Source organism: Mustela nigripes, chromosome 7 (assembly GCF_022355385.1).
Source record: "Mustela nigripes isolate SB6536 chromosome 7, MUSNIG.SB6536, whole genome shotgun sequence".
Taxonomy (NCBI): domain Eukaryota; kingdom Metazoa; phylum Chordata; class Mammalia; order Carnivora; family Mustelidae; genus Mustela; species Mustela nigripes.
The window spans coordinates 22185430-22197777 of NC_081563.1; the positions used below are offsets into that span (position 1 = coordinate 22185430).

General features: G+C 41.7%; 1 protein-coding gene across 2 annotated transcripts in view; it reads right to left on the minus strand.

Annotated features, from left to right (window-relative positions):
- Positions 1-49: 49 nt before the first annotated feature.
- Positions 50-12348, minus strand: part of RBKS (ribokinase) — an 84510-nt gene continuing 72211 nt past the window's right edge. For both annotated transcript variants that reach the window (XM_059405358.1, XM_059405356.1), the window contains one exon: positions 50-1792. In XM_059405358.1, coding sequence (XP_059261341.1) covers positions 1619-1792 — 174 coding nt within the window. In that variant the 3' untranslated portion in view covers positions 50-1618. The remainder of the gene's footprint in view (positions 1793-12348) is intronic.

Here is a 12348-nt window from a genome sequence, read left to right on the forward strand (position 1 = left end):
AAAACAACTACATCACTAAAGAATAACCATTGTTCGTATAAAAGAAAGTTTCCACAGTGAAACTTGTGCAAGACTTTCCAGTCTGCTCCTCTTTGTACCTCATAGGAAACGCAGAGTCAGTCTCCAGAGTGATTTCGAACAAACTCCCGTGTAATAACAGAGACGGTAACGATGAACAGGAATAAGAAGGGGGCCAGCCTTCGAACACAAAAGAAGCCATCAGGACTTTTGTTTTGTGCTTATTTAATTAGGAAAAATGACATTGGTCCGTATTTTGAAACTCTAGTCACTGAAGCAGTAGCTGGGAGTTTCTAGGAATGCTTTGGACCCCCTTTATCTTCTAGATTTCTTTCTTTCTTTCTTTTTCTTTAAAGAAGAGCTATAGTGTATTTCCACAGAGCTGTGGTAGGCTTCTGGGGCATGGCAGCACACAGTCAACCAATTTGGAAATCCCACCCATAATCCCTAATGTTCAGGTAAGACTGCGCTACCCATATTGACATACTTTCTCATTTAAGCTGTTGTTTCCTACAGATTTTCAGAAATACTCAGTTTTCTCCTCACATTTCTGACTGAATGTAAGAAGGTCAGCTTTTATTTTGAGTTTTGCTGGTTTGTATTCTAGACCATTTAAAGCATTTATGTAGAAGCATGATGGCTTGCCTTCCAGAGCCTCAAGCAGGATGAAACCAATGTTCCAAAGTAACACGTGTTCCCTCTCCGTGGCCTAGTCGGTCTGTGGAGGCCATGCGAGAGTAGCTTTTCTGAAGTTGGGATTAGAAGCAGACAGTTGTTGAGTCCCCGGGGCTTGTGGCATTAGAGTCAATCAGCTGTTTTCTGGCATCTTTTGTTTAATCTCTGGTTCACAGCTATAATAGGGGAGATCTTGGCTCTTTTTCGGTTGAAACTACACAGAGTCATTTTGGATTACAAGAAAAATCCTTCACCTTGTCCTACCTAAGCCTGCTATAAAGGGCCTGTGACACACATGAATCGACATTTAAAAAAAAGCAAACCAACAGCTTAAAATCTGGCTTAAATGACTTGTCTCTTCAGCACAAGCGCTGCATGTGGCCCACAGGTGGTGTTTACATTTTAAAAAAATCAATTGCTGATACTTAAGCATTGAAGAAATTTCAATAAACATCCAAACTTCTGGCTTCTCTCACAAAACAGAAGCTTCTACAGTGCTAACCCTGATTATCAACCGTCTCTTAGGAACTGCCTGAACAGCCCAATTCACGTGCCCCCTTCCCTTGCTTAACATTCTCTGCTCAGACTCTAGACACTGTCGTCCACAAGCCCTGCTCTGTGGCAGACATACAGCATTCATGATCTGTTGGCAAGTGAGTTTGCTAATTCCTGGTCCTCGTAATGTTTGTACAGGTCCCAGTCGTGGACTCCTTAATTTTTGGTTGGCTCTTGCAAATACATGAAAAGTGAAGAAATCATCATTATAAAAAAGTAAATGAAAGGCTGAGAATGACTTCAGAAATGAACATATTTGCAAAGAAAAGAGAAGAGGATATTTTATAGTAAGCTGCTGGCTCAGAGAGGCCACCTCCCTCTCCCCAGTCCATTTTATTTCCAGGTACATTTATTTTAGGGTTAGTAGCAATCAAAACAGATGGAGTGGCAGGTCTTTTTTGTATGGATAAGATGACTGTGTTCCTGCAGACTGGACACTGACCGCTGCGATGGAATTGGATCTCTTGAGCATTTCTTCCAAGGGCAGATTTGGGTAGTAAGCCAGGTAGAAGGCCAAAGCCCCCACGAAACTGTCACCAGCACCCTGTAATTAAAAGCACAGTTGTGGACATAAGCATGTAGTCACCTGGTGCCAGACTGTATTTGAGAAATATTTAAGTATACCTTTTATTGTAGAAGAGTTTTAGATTTACATAAAAAGTAAAAGGATAGTACACAGGTTTCCATATACCCCACATCCAGTTCTGGTAACATCTGGTAACCTCTGGTAATGTGCATTTGTAATAATGAATTAAATGTTATTGATACTAGCTGACCTCTGCTTTATTTGGATTTCACTAGTTTGCTTAATGTCCTTTTTCTGTCCCAGGATCTCCTCCAGGATACCTGTTACCTTTAGTTGTCATGTCTCCTTAGACTCCTATGGGCTGTGACAATTTCTTGGACATCCTTTGTTTTTGATGACCTTGATAGTTTGGTTTTTTTTTAAGATTTTATTTATTTGACAGAGAGAGACACAGTGAGAGAGGGAACACAAGCAGGGGGAGTGGGAAAGGGAGAAGCGGGCTTCCCGCTGAGCAAGGAGCCGGATGGGGAGCTCGATCCCATGACCCCAGAATCATGACTGAGCCGAAGGTAGACGCTTAACGACTGAACCACTCAGGTGCCCTGACCTTGATTGTTTTGAGGATTGGTCAGATAATTCTGCAGAATGTGCCTCAGTTGGAATCTGTTTTCCTCATAGTTAGGCTGTGGTTATGGTTTTTTGGGAGGAAGACCACAGAGGTGATGTGTCATTCTCTCATCCCATTTATCAAGGGCACATACTGTCAAGAAGACTCGAGAATGTTCATCTCGATTACTTGGCTAAGGCAGTCTTTGCCAGGTTTCTCCACTGTAAAGTTACTTTCCTCCGTCTTTTCATATTGTACTCTTTGGAAGCAAGTCACGAAGTGTAGTCCATGCTTAAGGGATAAGGGATAAGAGTATTATCTGGAATTCTCTATGGGAAATTTGTCTCCCCCTCCTCTGCATTTATTCAGTCACCTAATTATATCTGAATGAACTCATGGGTCTTTAAAAAATATTTTGTATTTTGGGCTATAACCCCGTACTATAATTATTTTATTGCTCAGATTGTTCCAGCTTTGGCCATAGGGAGCTCTTTCAGTTGGCTCCTATGTCCCTTTGACATACTCCCATTGCTTTGTTTTTTGAGTGCTTTACTTTCTGATACTATAAAATGCTCCAGGTTCATCTTATATATTTCCTGTTTTTGTCCTAGAATTACTGGATGCAGTACGTGGTGAGAGCTATTCAGATATTATTTTCAAACTAACTATAGGGACAAAACAGTTTCTCTCCCTTTTCTCTGAAGCTCCAAAGGTCTGAGTTGGTAAAGTACATATATGGACCCATAGAAATAGAAAATCCCAAAGTCTGTTGACTTCCGCCTCAGGCAGGGTAATACCTAGTCATGTATTCACTGAACAAAAATCATTCTGGTATTTAATAGCTTTCAGGGTCATTTTCTAGTTTTTCCCAGTTTGTTGTTCCTTACACCCAGGGGTTTTCATAACAAATCTTGAGGCTCTCCTTCAGCCATGAAGAGCCTTGGCACGCAAGATTGTTCCAGCTGCAACAGAAGTATTCAATGAGCTCTATGGCCAGGACAGTGACGGGTGCTACTAAAGGGTTAGAAGCCATTGTGGATTAAATGCTAAGTAGTGTGGCAGAGTTTGTAAATGTTACTGGATCCTAATAAAGAGTTTGAAGACAGCTCCTTGAAGAAGGGAGCTCTTCCAGATGAGACAGATTTATAGAGAAAGGAGGCCTCAAGGAACAAAGACACAGGAGGAGGAAGGAACAGAGTGAGCGCATGAGACAGTGAATGGCTTTAAGGAGAATGACATTTCCCCTTGTTTACACAGATAAAGCAGTCAGTATTAAACTTGCCAAGGAGTCATAGTAACGCAGGTGTGAATTCAACACTTTCCTTCCTCCTATAAATGTTTTCTGAGGGCCCAGAATGTGTCAGGCACCATCTAGATGCTTTGCAATTGTTTATATTACTCTTTCCTGGTGGAAACAATGGAGAGAGACATGGCTCTTGCCCTTCATTAGTTTACAGCAGAGCAAAGCAACAGTGTTAATATTTGGTTTTCTTCTTTACAAGGAAGGGGGGCAGTATTTTCTTTTTTATGTATCTTTTAAATTATTGCTTAAGCTTATTATAAGCTTATAGTTTTCCAAAAAAAACCTTAGGAGAATAAAAATATTTTATGAATAGGTAAGTCATATTTCTGTACCTCTCTCACATTTAACTTGTAGCCTAACCAGTGCAAAGGCACAGGGCTGCGGGGAAACATTCTAGCATCACTGCCAGAAATCAGTTTTATATAATCCTGTTGTCTAGTGGGCTATTTAGCTGCAGACAAGATCTTTAGCAAAGTATAAAACACATTGTACATATATCTGAAAAGACTATTGAAATGATTTAAATTGCTTCCCATTATAGCCAAAGCCAGGGAAACACAGTGTTGGGTGAAACTGTGTGTGTTGGAGGCATTATTTAGGCAACAGTGATTTTCACAACCTGATTTCCTTTCATTCTTAGTGCCATACACTGTGTATGTAGAGACTGCAAAGGTCCCGAAAAAGAAATTCAAGAAACAAAAAGACAAAACAGATCAATGTTTCTCATAAGCTTAGATGCAAAAACCTTAAAAAAAGTTTAGTAAACTGTGTGTGTGTGTGTGTGTGTGTGTGTGTGTGTGTGTGTATGCACGCATGCATCTCATGACCAATAGGGTTTATCCCAGGAATGCAAGATTAATTTAACATTAAAACTAATTACATTTAAAACTTATTAACATTAAAATATCAGTGTAGTTTGCTGAATTAAAAGCCTTTGATAATTTTAGAAGCAGAAAAAGCATTTGAAAAAATTCTACATCCATTTATAATAAAAACTCAACAAATTTGAAACAGAAGGTATAAACTGATCTTCTTGATAAAGGGCATTTATGAAAAATTTGCAGTTATCATCATACTTAATGAGAAAGATTGAATGATTTTCCCTTCATACTGGAAACAAATCAAGGATGTCTATACTCATTACTTCTATTTGACATCATACTGGATTGCTGGCCAGTGCAATAAGATAAGAAAAGAAAGAAAAGTCAAGCAGATTTGAAAGGAAGAAGTAAAACTCTTTCTTAGCAGATGGTATAAAAAATCCTAAGAAATTCAGCAAAAAAGTACTAGAAATAGTAGATTCAGCAAGGTCATAGGACACTGGGTCAGTATAAAAAAATCAACTGTATTTGTATATAGCAGCAATGAACAGTAAAAAATTTTAATTATCAAAACACACCACTAAGTAGCATCAAAAATATGAATTATTTAGGGTTAAATGAATCTGCAATATGAATGAATATGTGCAAAATTTATAACTTACTATGGAAAGTAAAAGAGATTAATGAAAACAAATAAATGGTGAGATAAACCATGTTCATGAATTGGAAAACTCAATATTGTTAACATGCCAGTTCTTCTTAAACTGATGCAAAGATTCAGTGTAATTCTAATAAAAAAATCCCAAGTTAGAAATTTTTAGAAATTGGTAAACTGATTTCTAAAATTTATATGGAAATACAAAGGACCTACAGTAGATAAAACAATTTTGAAAAAGAACAAAGTTGGAAGATGTAAATTGATTTCAAGACTTACCATAAGATATAGTAATCAGACAGTGGAGATACTGATGTAAAGATAGACACTTAGATCACTTGAACAGAAAGAGAGTCTGTAAATACACCAGCAATTTATTTTTAACAAGGTAATTCAGTGGAGGGAAGGATAACATTTTCAACAAATGATGCTGGAAGAATCATACTGATTTATGATATGATATGATATGATTTATGAAGATATTCACATGGAAAAACATGCAACTTCAGACCATACACAAACATTAACTCCAAGTGGCCCAGAGACCCAAATATAAGGGTTAAAACAACAAAACATCTAGACGAAAATAGAGGAGAAAGTATTTGTAACCCTGTGTCAGGCAGATTTCTTAAGATACCAGAAGCATAAAACACTTAACTGATAAATTTGACTTTATCAAGATTTAAAACTAAAAGAATGCCAAAAGACAAGCCATGAACTGGGAGAAGATATTTGTAAAACATATCTCTCATGGGGTGCCTAGGTGGCTCAGTTGGTTAAACATCTGATTTTGGTTCAGGTCAAGATCTCAGGGTTCTGGGACTGAGCCCTGTGTCCATGCTGCATGGCTGCATGCTCAGCAGGGAGTGTGCTTGTCCCTCGCCTTCTTCCTCTGCCCACCCCCTGCTTGTTTTCTCTCCCTCTCTGTCTCAAATAAATAAAATCTTAAACCCATATATCTGATAAAGCCTTCTTATATTTCAATAGTGCAAACCCAAAGACAAAAACTCCAATAAAAATTGGCAAAAAATTTGAACAGAGACTTCATCAAAGAAGATAGATGATGGCAAATAAGTATATAAAAAGATGCTCAACATCATTAAACATTAGGGAAGTGCAGACTAAAAACACAATGAGATAATACTACATACCCATTAGAAAGGCTAAATTTAAAAGACTGAAAATACTGACTTTTGTTCCAGTGGAACAGCTGGAATTCTTATCTGTTGTGGGAATGCAAAATGATACAGACACTTTGGAAAATAGTTTTTGGCAGTTTCTTCCATCATTCAGCAAACACTTATCATATAGCCTAGCATTTCCCTTTTTAGGTATTTATGTAGAGGAATGGAAACATATGCACATAAAGATTTGCATGTGAATGTTTATAGGAGCTTTAAAACCGCTCCAGGTTGGAAATGATCCAGATGTCCTTGAACAGATGACTGTGGTACATCCACAGAGGGGAACACTACTTAGCAACAGTAAGGAAAAAATTGCTTATACAACATGGATGGATCTCAAAAGCATTATCTTAAGTGAAAGAAGCCAGACACAAAAGACTACATACTATCTTGCATGGTTTCATTTATATGAAATTCTAGAAAAGGCATATGTATATCAACAAAAAGCAGGCCAGGTGCTGGAGAATATCAACTCCACAGGGGCTGCACAGGGAAATTTCTGGAGTGATAGGAAGTTCTGTAACTATGATTGGTGGGTAAATGACTCTGCATTTGTCAAAACTCATTGAATCATACACTTAAAATGGGTGAAATCTTATGTGTGAAAATGATATTTCAATAAAGCTGATTTTTATATAGGCAGGGTTGGGGGATGGTTTATTGCTGATTAAAGTGCATGGTTGGGATAATTTTTGAGACTTACTGTGGGCCAGGGTTAATTAAGTGTTATGATTGGCATATAGGAACCTATCAGGCCTTACATCGTGAGCCCTAATTCCACCTCCGTTCTTCTGTAGATGTTTCTCTTCTAGCGGTGTGGCTTTGAAGTCAGATCTGTATTTGAATCTTGGCTTTGCCACTTACCAGCTCTGTGACATTGGGAAAACTAATGTAATTTCTCTGTGACTTAGTTTTCTCACAAATAATGAAACCATTACTATCTCATAGGGATTTTGTGAATCTGTCATTCCTTGCTTCGCAGTTTTCTGACCCAAATTCAACTCACAGAACTCATGGTGCTACTTTAACTTAACCTTTCCACCTCACTCCCCTATTCATTCCATCGCCCTGCCCTTCGCCCCCCGCCCCCCCGACTTTGTCCTGCCACGCTCCCCTTTCTGTGTCCAGTCATAAAGTATGATCATGCCACTCTCTTCTCATGTCTTCCTGCAAAACCCCTTTCCTTCCTTTCTTTCGAAGGGCCTGCACAGGGCCTTGTGTCTTTTCCGCGTATTAATTTTGCCACAGCTACTTAAAATTGCTTTGATAACCTATGTATTCAACCAAAAATCCCCATAAAAAGTTCAGTTTTTAATTTCCTTTCTGCCTTTGTAAAGAGTGGGGTGCAGGTTAAATGTTCAAGTCCATGTAAAAAAAGAAATCTCCGTGCAGTGCAGTTGACCTATCCACAAATGTAGAGGTAATTTATAGGAGGGATGGATAAGCGATAAATTGTTAACAATCACTTGAAAATTGGCTCAGTGGGTTAAAGCCTCTGCCTTTGGCTCGGGTCATGATCCCAGTGTCCTGGGATTGAGCACTGCCTTTGGCTCGGGTCATGATCCCAGGGTCCCTGGGATTGAGCACTGTATTGGGCTCTCTGCTCGGCGGGGAGCCTGCTTCCCTCTCTCTCCCTGCCTCCCTCTCTGCCTACTTGTGATCTCTGTCAAATAAATAATTAAATAAAATCTTAAAAAAAAAAAAAAAAGAATCCATGAGTCCTGGGTGCCTGGATGGCACAGTCAGTTAATGATCGGACTCTTGGTTTTGGCTCAAGTCATGATCTTGGGGTTATGAGATCAACCTCTGAGTCAGGCTCTGTGCCCAGTGTGGAGTCTGCTTGGGACTCCCTCAACCTCCACTCCTCCAACCCTGAATAAATAAATGAATCTTAAAAAAAATTGAATTCACAAGTCTATACTGATTTTAAGTAGATAAATGAAAAAATAAATAACATAGAAGGGAAAAACTCTTCCTTAAAGTAGAACATCAATTAGTAAATACAGAAGTTTGAAAAATCACCACTTTGCAACCATCATACTAATAATTGATTCAGGCAAGAATCATCAATGGATGCTTTTAAAACTACTGGATAAAAGTTTGATGAGGATACGATATTTACAAGTTTGAAAGTATCTCCATACAGATGGCCTATTCATAACCAATAAAGGTCTAGCAGAGAAACCTGGACAACACCACCTTGACCAAGTGAGCAACAAACCAATCATGAGACAAACTGCCATCGCATGCTCCCCGATGGGGGGCCTTGACAAGGACATAATGTCACTTGTGTAGTATTCCTGCCTAAAATGCGTCACCTAACTCAGATCATGGGGAAGCCTGGACAAACCTAAATGGGGAAAAATGCTACGAAACAATGAACTTGTGCTTTTCAATGAACTTCTGTTTTTCAAAAAAAAATATCTGTATCGTGAAAGACAAGGTTGAGGACCCGTTTCCTATTAAAGGAGCCTAAAAGAGCCTGACAATTTAAAGCCATACAAACTCTTGGATTGCCTCCTGGACCAAAAAGATTATAAAAAACACTTTTGGGACATTATTGGACTATGCATATAAGGTTATTTCAGTGTTAAGCTTCTTGAATTTGATCATTATATTTTAGTTTTGTTATGTCCTTGTTCTCAGGAGATCTCTCCTGAAGTCATAAGAGGTGTCGAGTCACGATGTCTGCAACCTACTCTCAAAATGACTTATCCAAAAAAAGTACATTTGTGTACTTTGAGAGGCAGCAGTAAAACAAATGTGACAAAATGCTAATCACTGGAGAAACTCTGTGGGGTATATAGGCCTACAATGACTTGTCAGTTTTACCTAGGTAAGCAGACATTTTAAAGTTTGTAATCCAAGTTGATTTTTAAAACTTCTTTAGTAAAATTTCATCAGTCACTCTTTGTGAATTTACAAATGGGCCAATTTTAGCCTCAAATAATTTTCCTTTCTCTTAATTCAATTAAGTGGACATCGACTCCAACTGAATTGAGAATCTGAACCGAATTGAGAGGCGCTCTTTCCTGCATCGAGAACCCCCATCTCGTCGTCATCTCCTCCAGGAAGTTTCCCTTGCGGTGAAGAACTGGGCAGTGATATCTACCTGAAACTCCAGGGGAGTGGGAGGAACTTTCTGGTCGTGACAGTGACTGCAGAGCAACTGAGGTCCGAGATGGTACCCAGGGCTGCCTAGCCCTGTGGTGATGGCATCCAGGGTCCCGTACTAGGATCACAACTGGACTGCTGTTTCCAACCAAGATCCAAGAGCCTCGACTGAGATGACACCATATGTGGAAGTCTTATGGGAGATCAGAAAACTTGTCTAGTTCTTTCCTTGATTCCTCAGAGTTACACAACCCTTCTACAATATGTGCTCATATATAATATATGCTCCATTAATGATTGCCTATGGGCCTCTTCTCAGCTGCCCTGGTCCCAGGTGGGGTGGGGTGGGTGTTGCTTGTTCTTCTTTGCAAAGAGGGCACCTATTGGGCCTCTTGAGTCCCCAAACATAGCAAAGTAGGGAAGCCCTTGGAGGACAGGGGCCATCGACTCCAAACCACGAAGATCAGCAAAAGCTACCTTGAAAATCCCATCATATCCCATGATGGAAAAGCTCTTTGAAATTTAAGCATGAAAGGGGTGGAAAAATTAAGTACTCCTTAACCTTCACAGAGGAGTGGCAGCGTAAGGAAGGGAGTGAACGTTTACTGTGTGCTCCACAGCAAGGAGCTGCAAAGCTCGGTGCTCACATACACACATGAGACATTTCATCTTTACAACCACAGGCCCTTGCCCCCTGCAACACTTGCGGGGCCAAATCCTAGAGACATGAAATAATTCGTCCGGGGTCATACAGCTGGCAAGTGGCAGTCTGCACCCAGACCCAGCTGATTTCCATATTCTGTTGACATTACACCACAGAGTGACTGTTTGTGGGAAGCATAGCGAGGGCAAAAGGAAGGAAATCACCAAGTTAAAAAGAAGCTCTCTCGCTTCTATCTCCTATTCCTCTGCCCTTCCCTCAAGACACGGTACTGGTGGCTGTGTCGTGTACAGGCCAACAGTCTGGGACAATCTGAAAACTCTTGGAGGGCAGAGGCCCTGTCTCTGTCCCCTCTGTCTCTCCCATTGCCTCCCCCAGTGCTTTGAGTTGACCTGCCCTGTTGGACCTCGTTCCACTGTGTTCATTTCCAAGGTGGCCAACGAGGATGCGCTGAACTACATGTGACTTTCTTTTGTGTCCGTGAAAATGGAGGTTAGGTTGCTACAGCCCAGAGTTACTTGAGATTCATTCTCATTGTTGAATCTATTTATATCACAGGGCTTTCAAGTGCCAATAAATTCCTCGGCTGTTGATTCACATCTTCAGTATAACTATTTTTATACATTGGTATGATTTTTTTTTAATGGAAAGTGCTTTAAAAGTGGAAGCTGCATTGTATCACTTTGACTTTCCTGTAAGGAAAGTACTTTCCAATCAATCATTCTTGGAATAATGGAACAGTTCTCATTGATACAACATGACGGTTTTAACCTTTTACTGAAAATTATTTCTGTGCCAGAAGGGGTGATGGCATAATTCATCTTTCTTCCATAAAAATACCCAGGTGGCTACTATTTGCTGCCTTTGCACAATGATTTCCTCTTAAGGAAGAGCCACTCTTACAGGGTGGACGGGGCCTTCACACTCCTGGGTTTGGAGAAATTCTGGTCTGCGGCATCCATGGAGGCAGAAGGACTAGCAGTGGAGTGAAAGGACAGCAAAACATGCCCTACGGCCTACCTGAGCCCTCCAGGGGGGTGGGCAGGTGGAGGGGCCCAGTACTCTGCGGGGCTGGTGGGGTAGGAAGCGTGACAGTCATGGGTAGCTAGTGAGGGGGCCCCTAGGGGAGCATCTGAGAGGTGGGAGCTCCCGAGGGCAGCACCCTAGAGTTGGGATGGGCAGCCTCTGGTCCAGTGCCTGAGGCAATGTTGCCCTTGGGAGGTTGTTACTCATTTCTGTTCTCCTTCCCTTCTGACCACTTCCTCTGTCCAACTCTCCCACTCTCTACGCCCTCGCACTGCCCCTTGCCCGCCCAGAGCCCTTGACTATGACCATGGCTCTGCTCCCTCACTTCCCAGCTCACTTCCGGTCTCTCAGGGCTCCGCTCTCTTGAAGAGAAATGGGCGCCCACTGATAAACCTCATGGAGTGGGCAGCCAGTGCCTGAAGATGGCCGCTGGCGCCATCCCGGCAGAGCATGCCCACACATTGCTCCAAGTCCAAGTGGGCTGCGTTAACTCTTTTGTCTGAGGTTCTGCGCAGTGAGGCTCTTGGCTCGGTGCTGTGCCTGGGATGGCCTATATTTCCCAAGGCCCAGTGGAGAGGTGGGTGTGGTTGGGGCCCCGTGTCCCGTGATTCAAGGCGGCACTGCACCAGGGTGCCCAGGTGAGGGGCCGGGGACTGTGGTCCGCAGGCCATGCCCAGCTCATCACGCTGTATGCTTGGCCAAAGGGGCACCTTCTTCTAATTTGCACAAAGTGCCCCAGAGGTCGGCAACGTCACCACAGGGTCCTGATTTTAAAGCTGAGGAAACGAGGATTCGAGGAGGTTAAGTCACTGGCCCGAGGGAGGAATAAAGGTGGCAAAGGGCAGTCAGGAGTCGTACCGAGGTCATCTGTGTGGAGATTCAGCCACAGAGCAGGTGGAGAAGCTATTTTGGGAGACAGAGAGCGGGCTTTTGGCCACGGCTTGGATTTTCCTGCTTCCCCATGGGAAAGCTTAGGTTTTCTGTAGCTCTGAAGAAGGATGAAGATGACAAAGTGGAGACGGTGAATGTCTAATGCTGTCTCTCTGTCCGGGGTCCCAACTTCCTCGGTGTGCTTGGGGCAGGAGCAGAGAAGAGACGGTGACCTTGTGTTGCCCTCGTCAGGTGTGGGGGAGAGTGGGAGTGCGGAGAAAGCTTAAGGTTTCGGGAAGCACCACCTGCGATGAACAGCCAGAGAGTCTAACC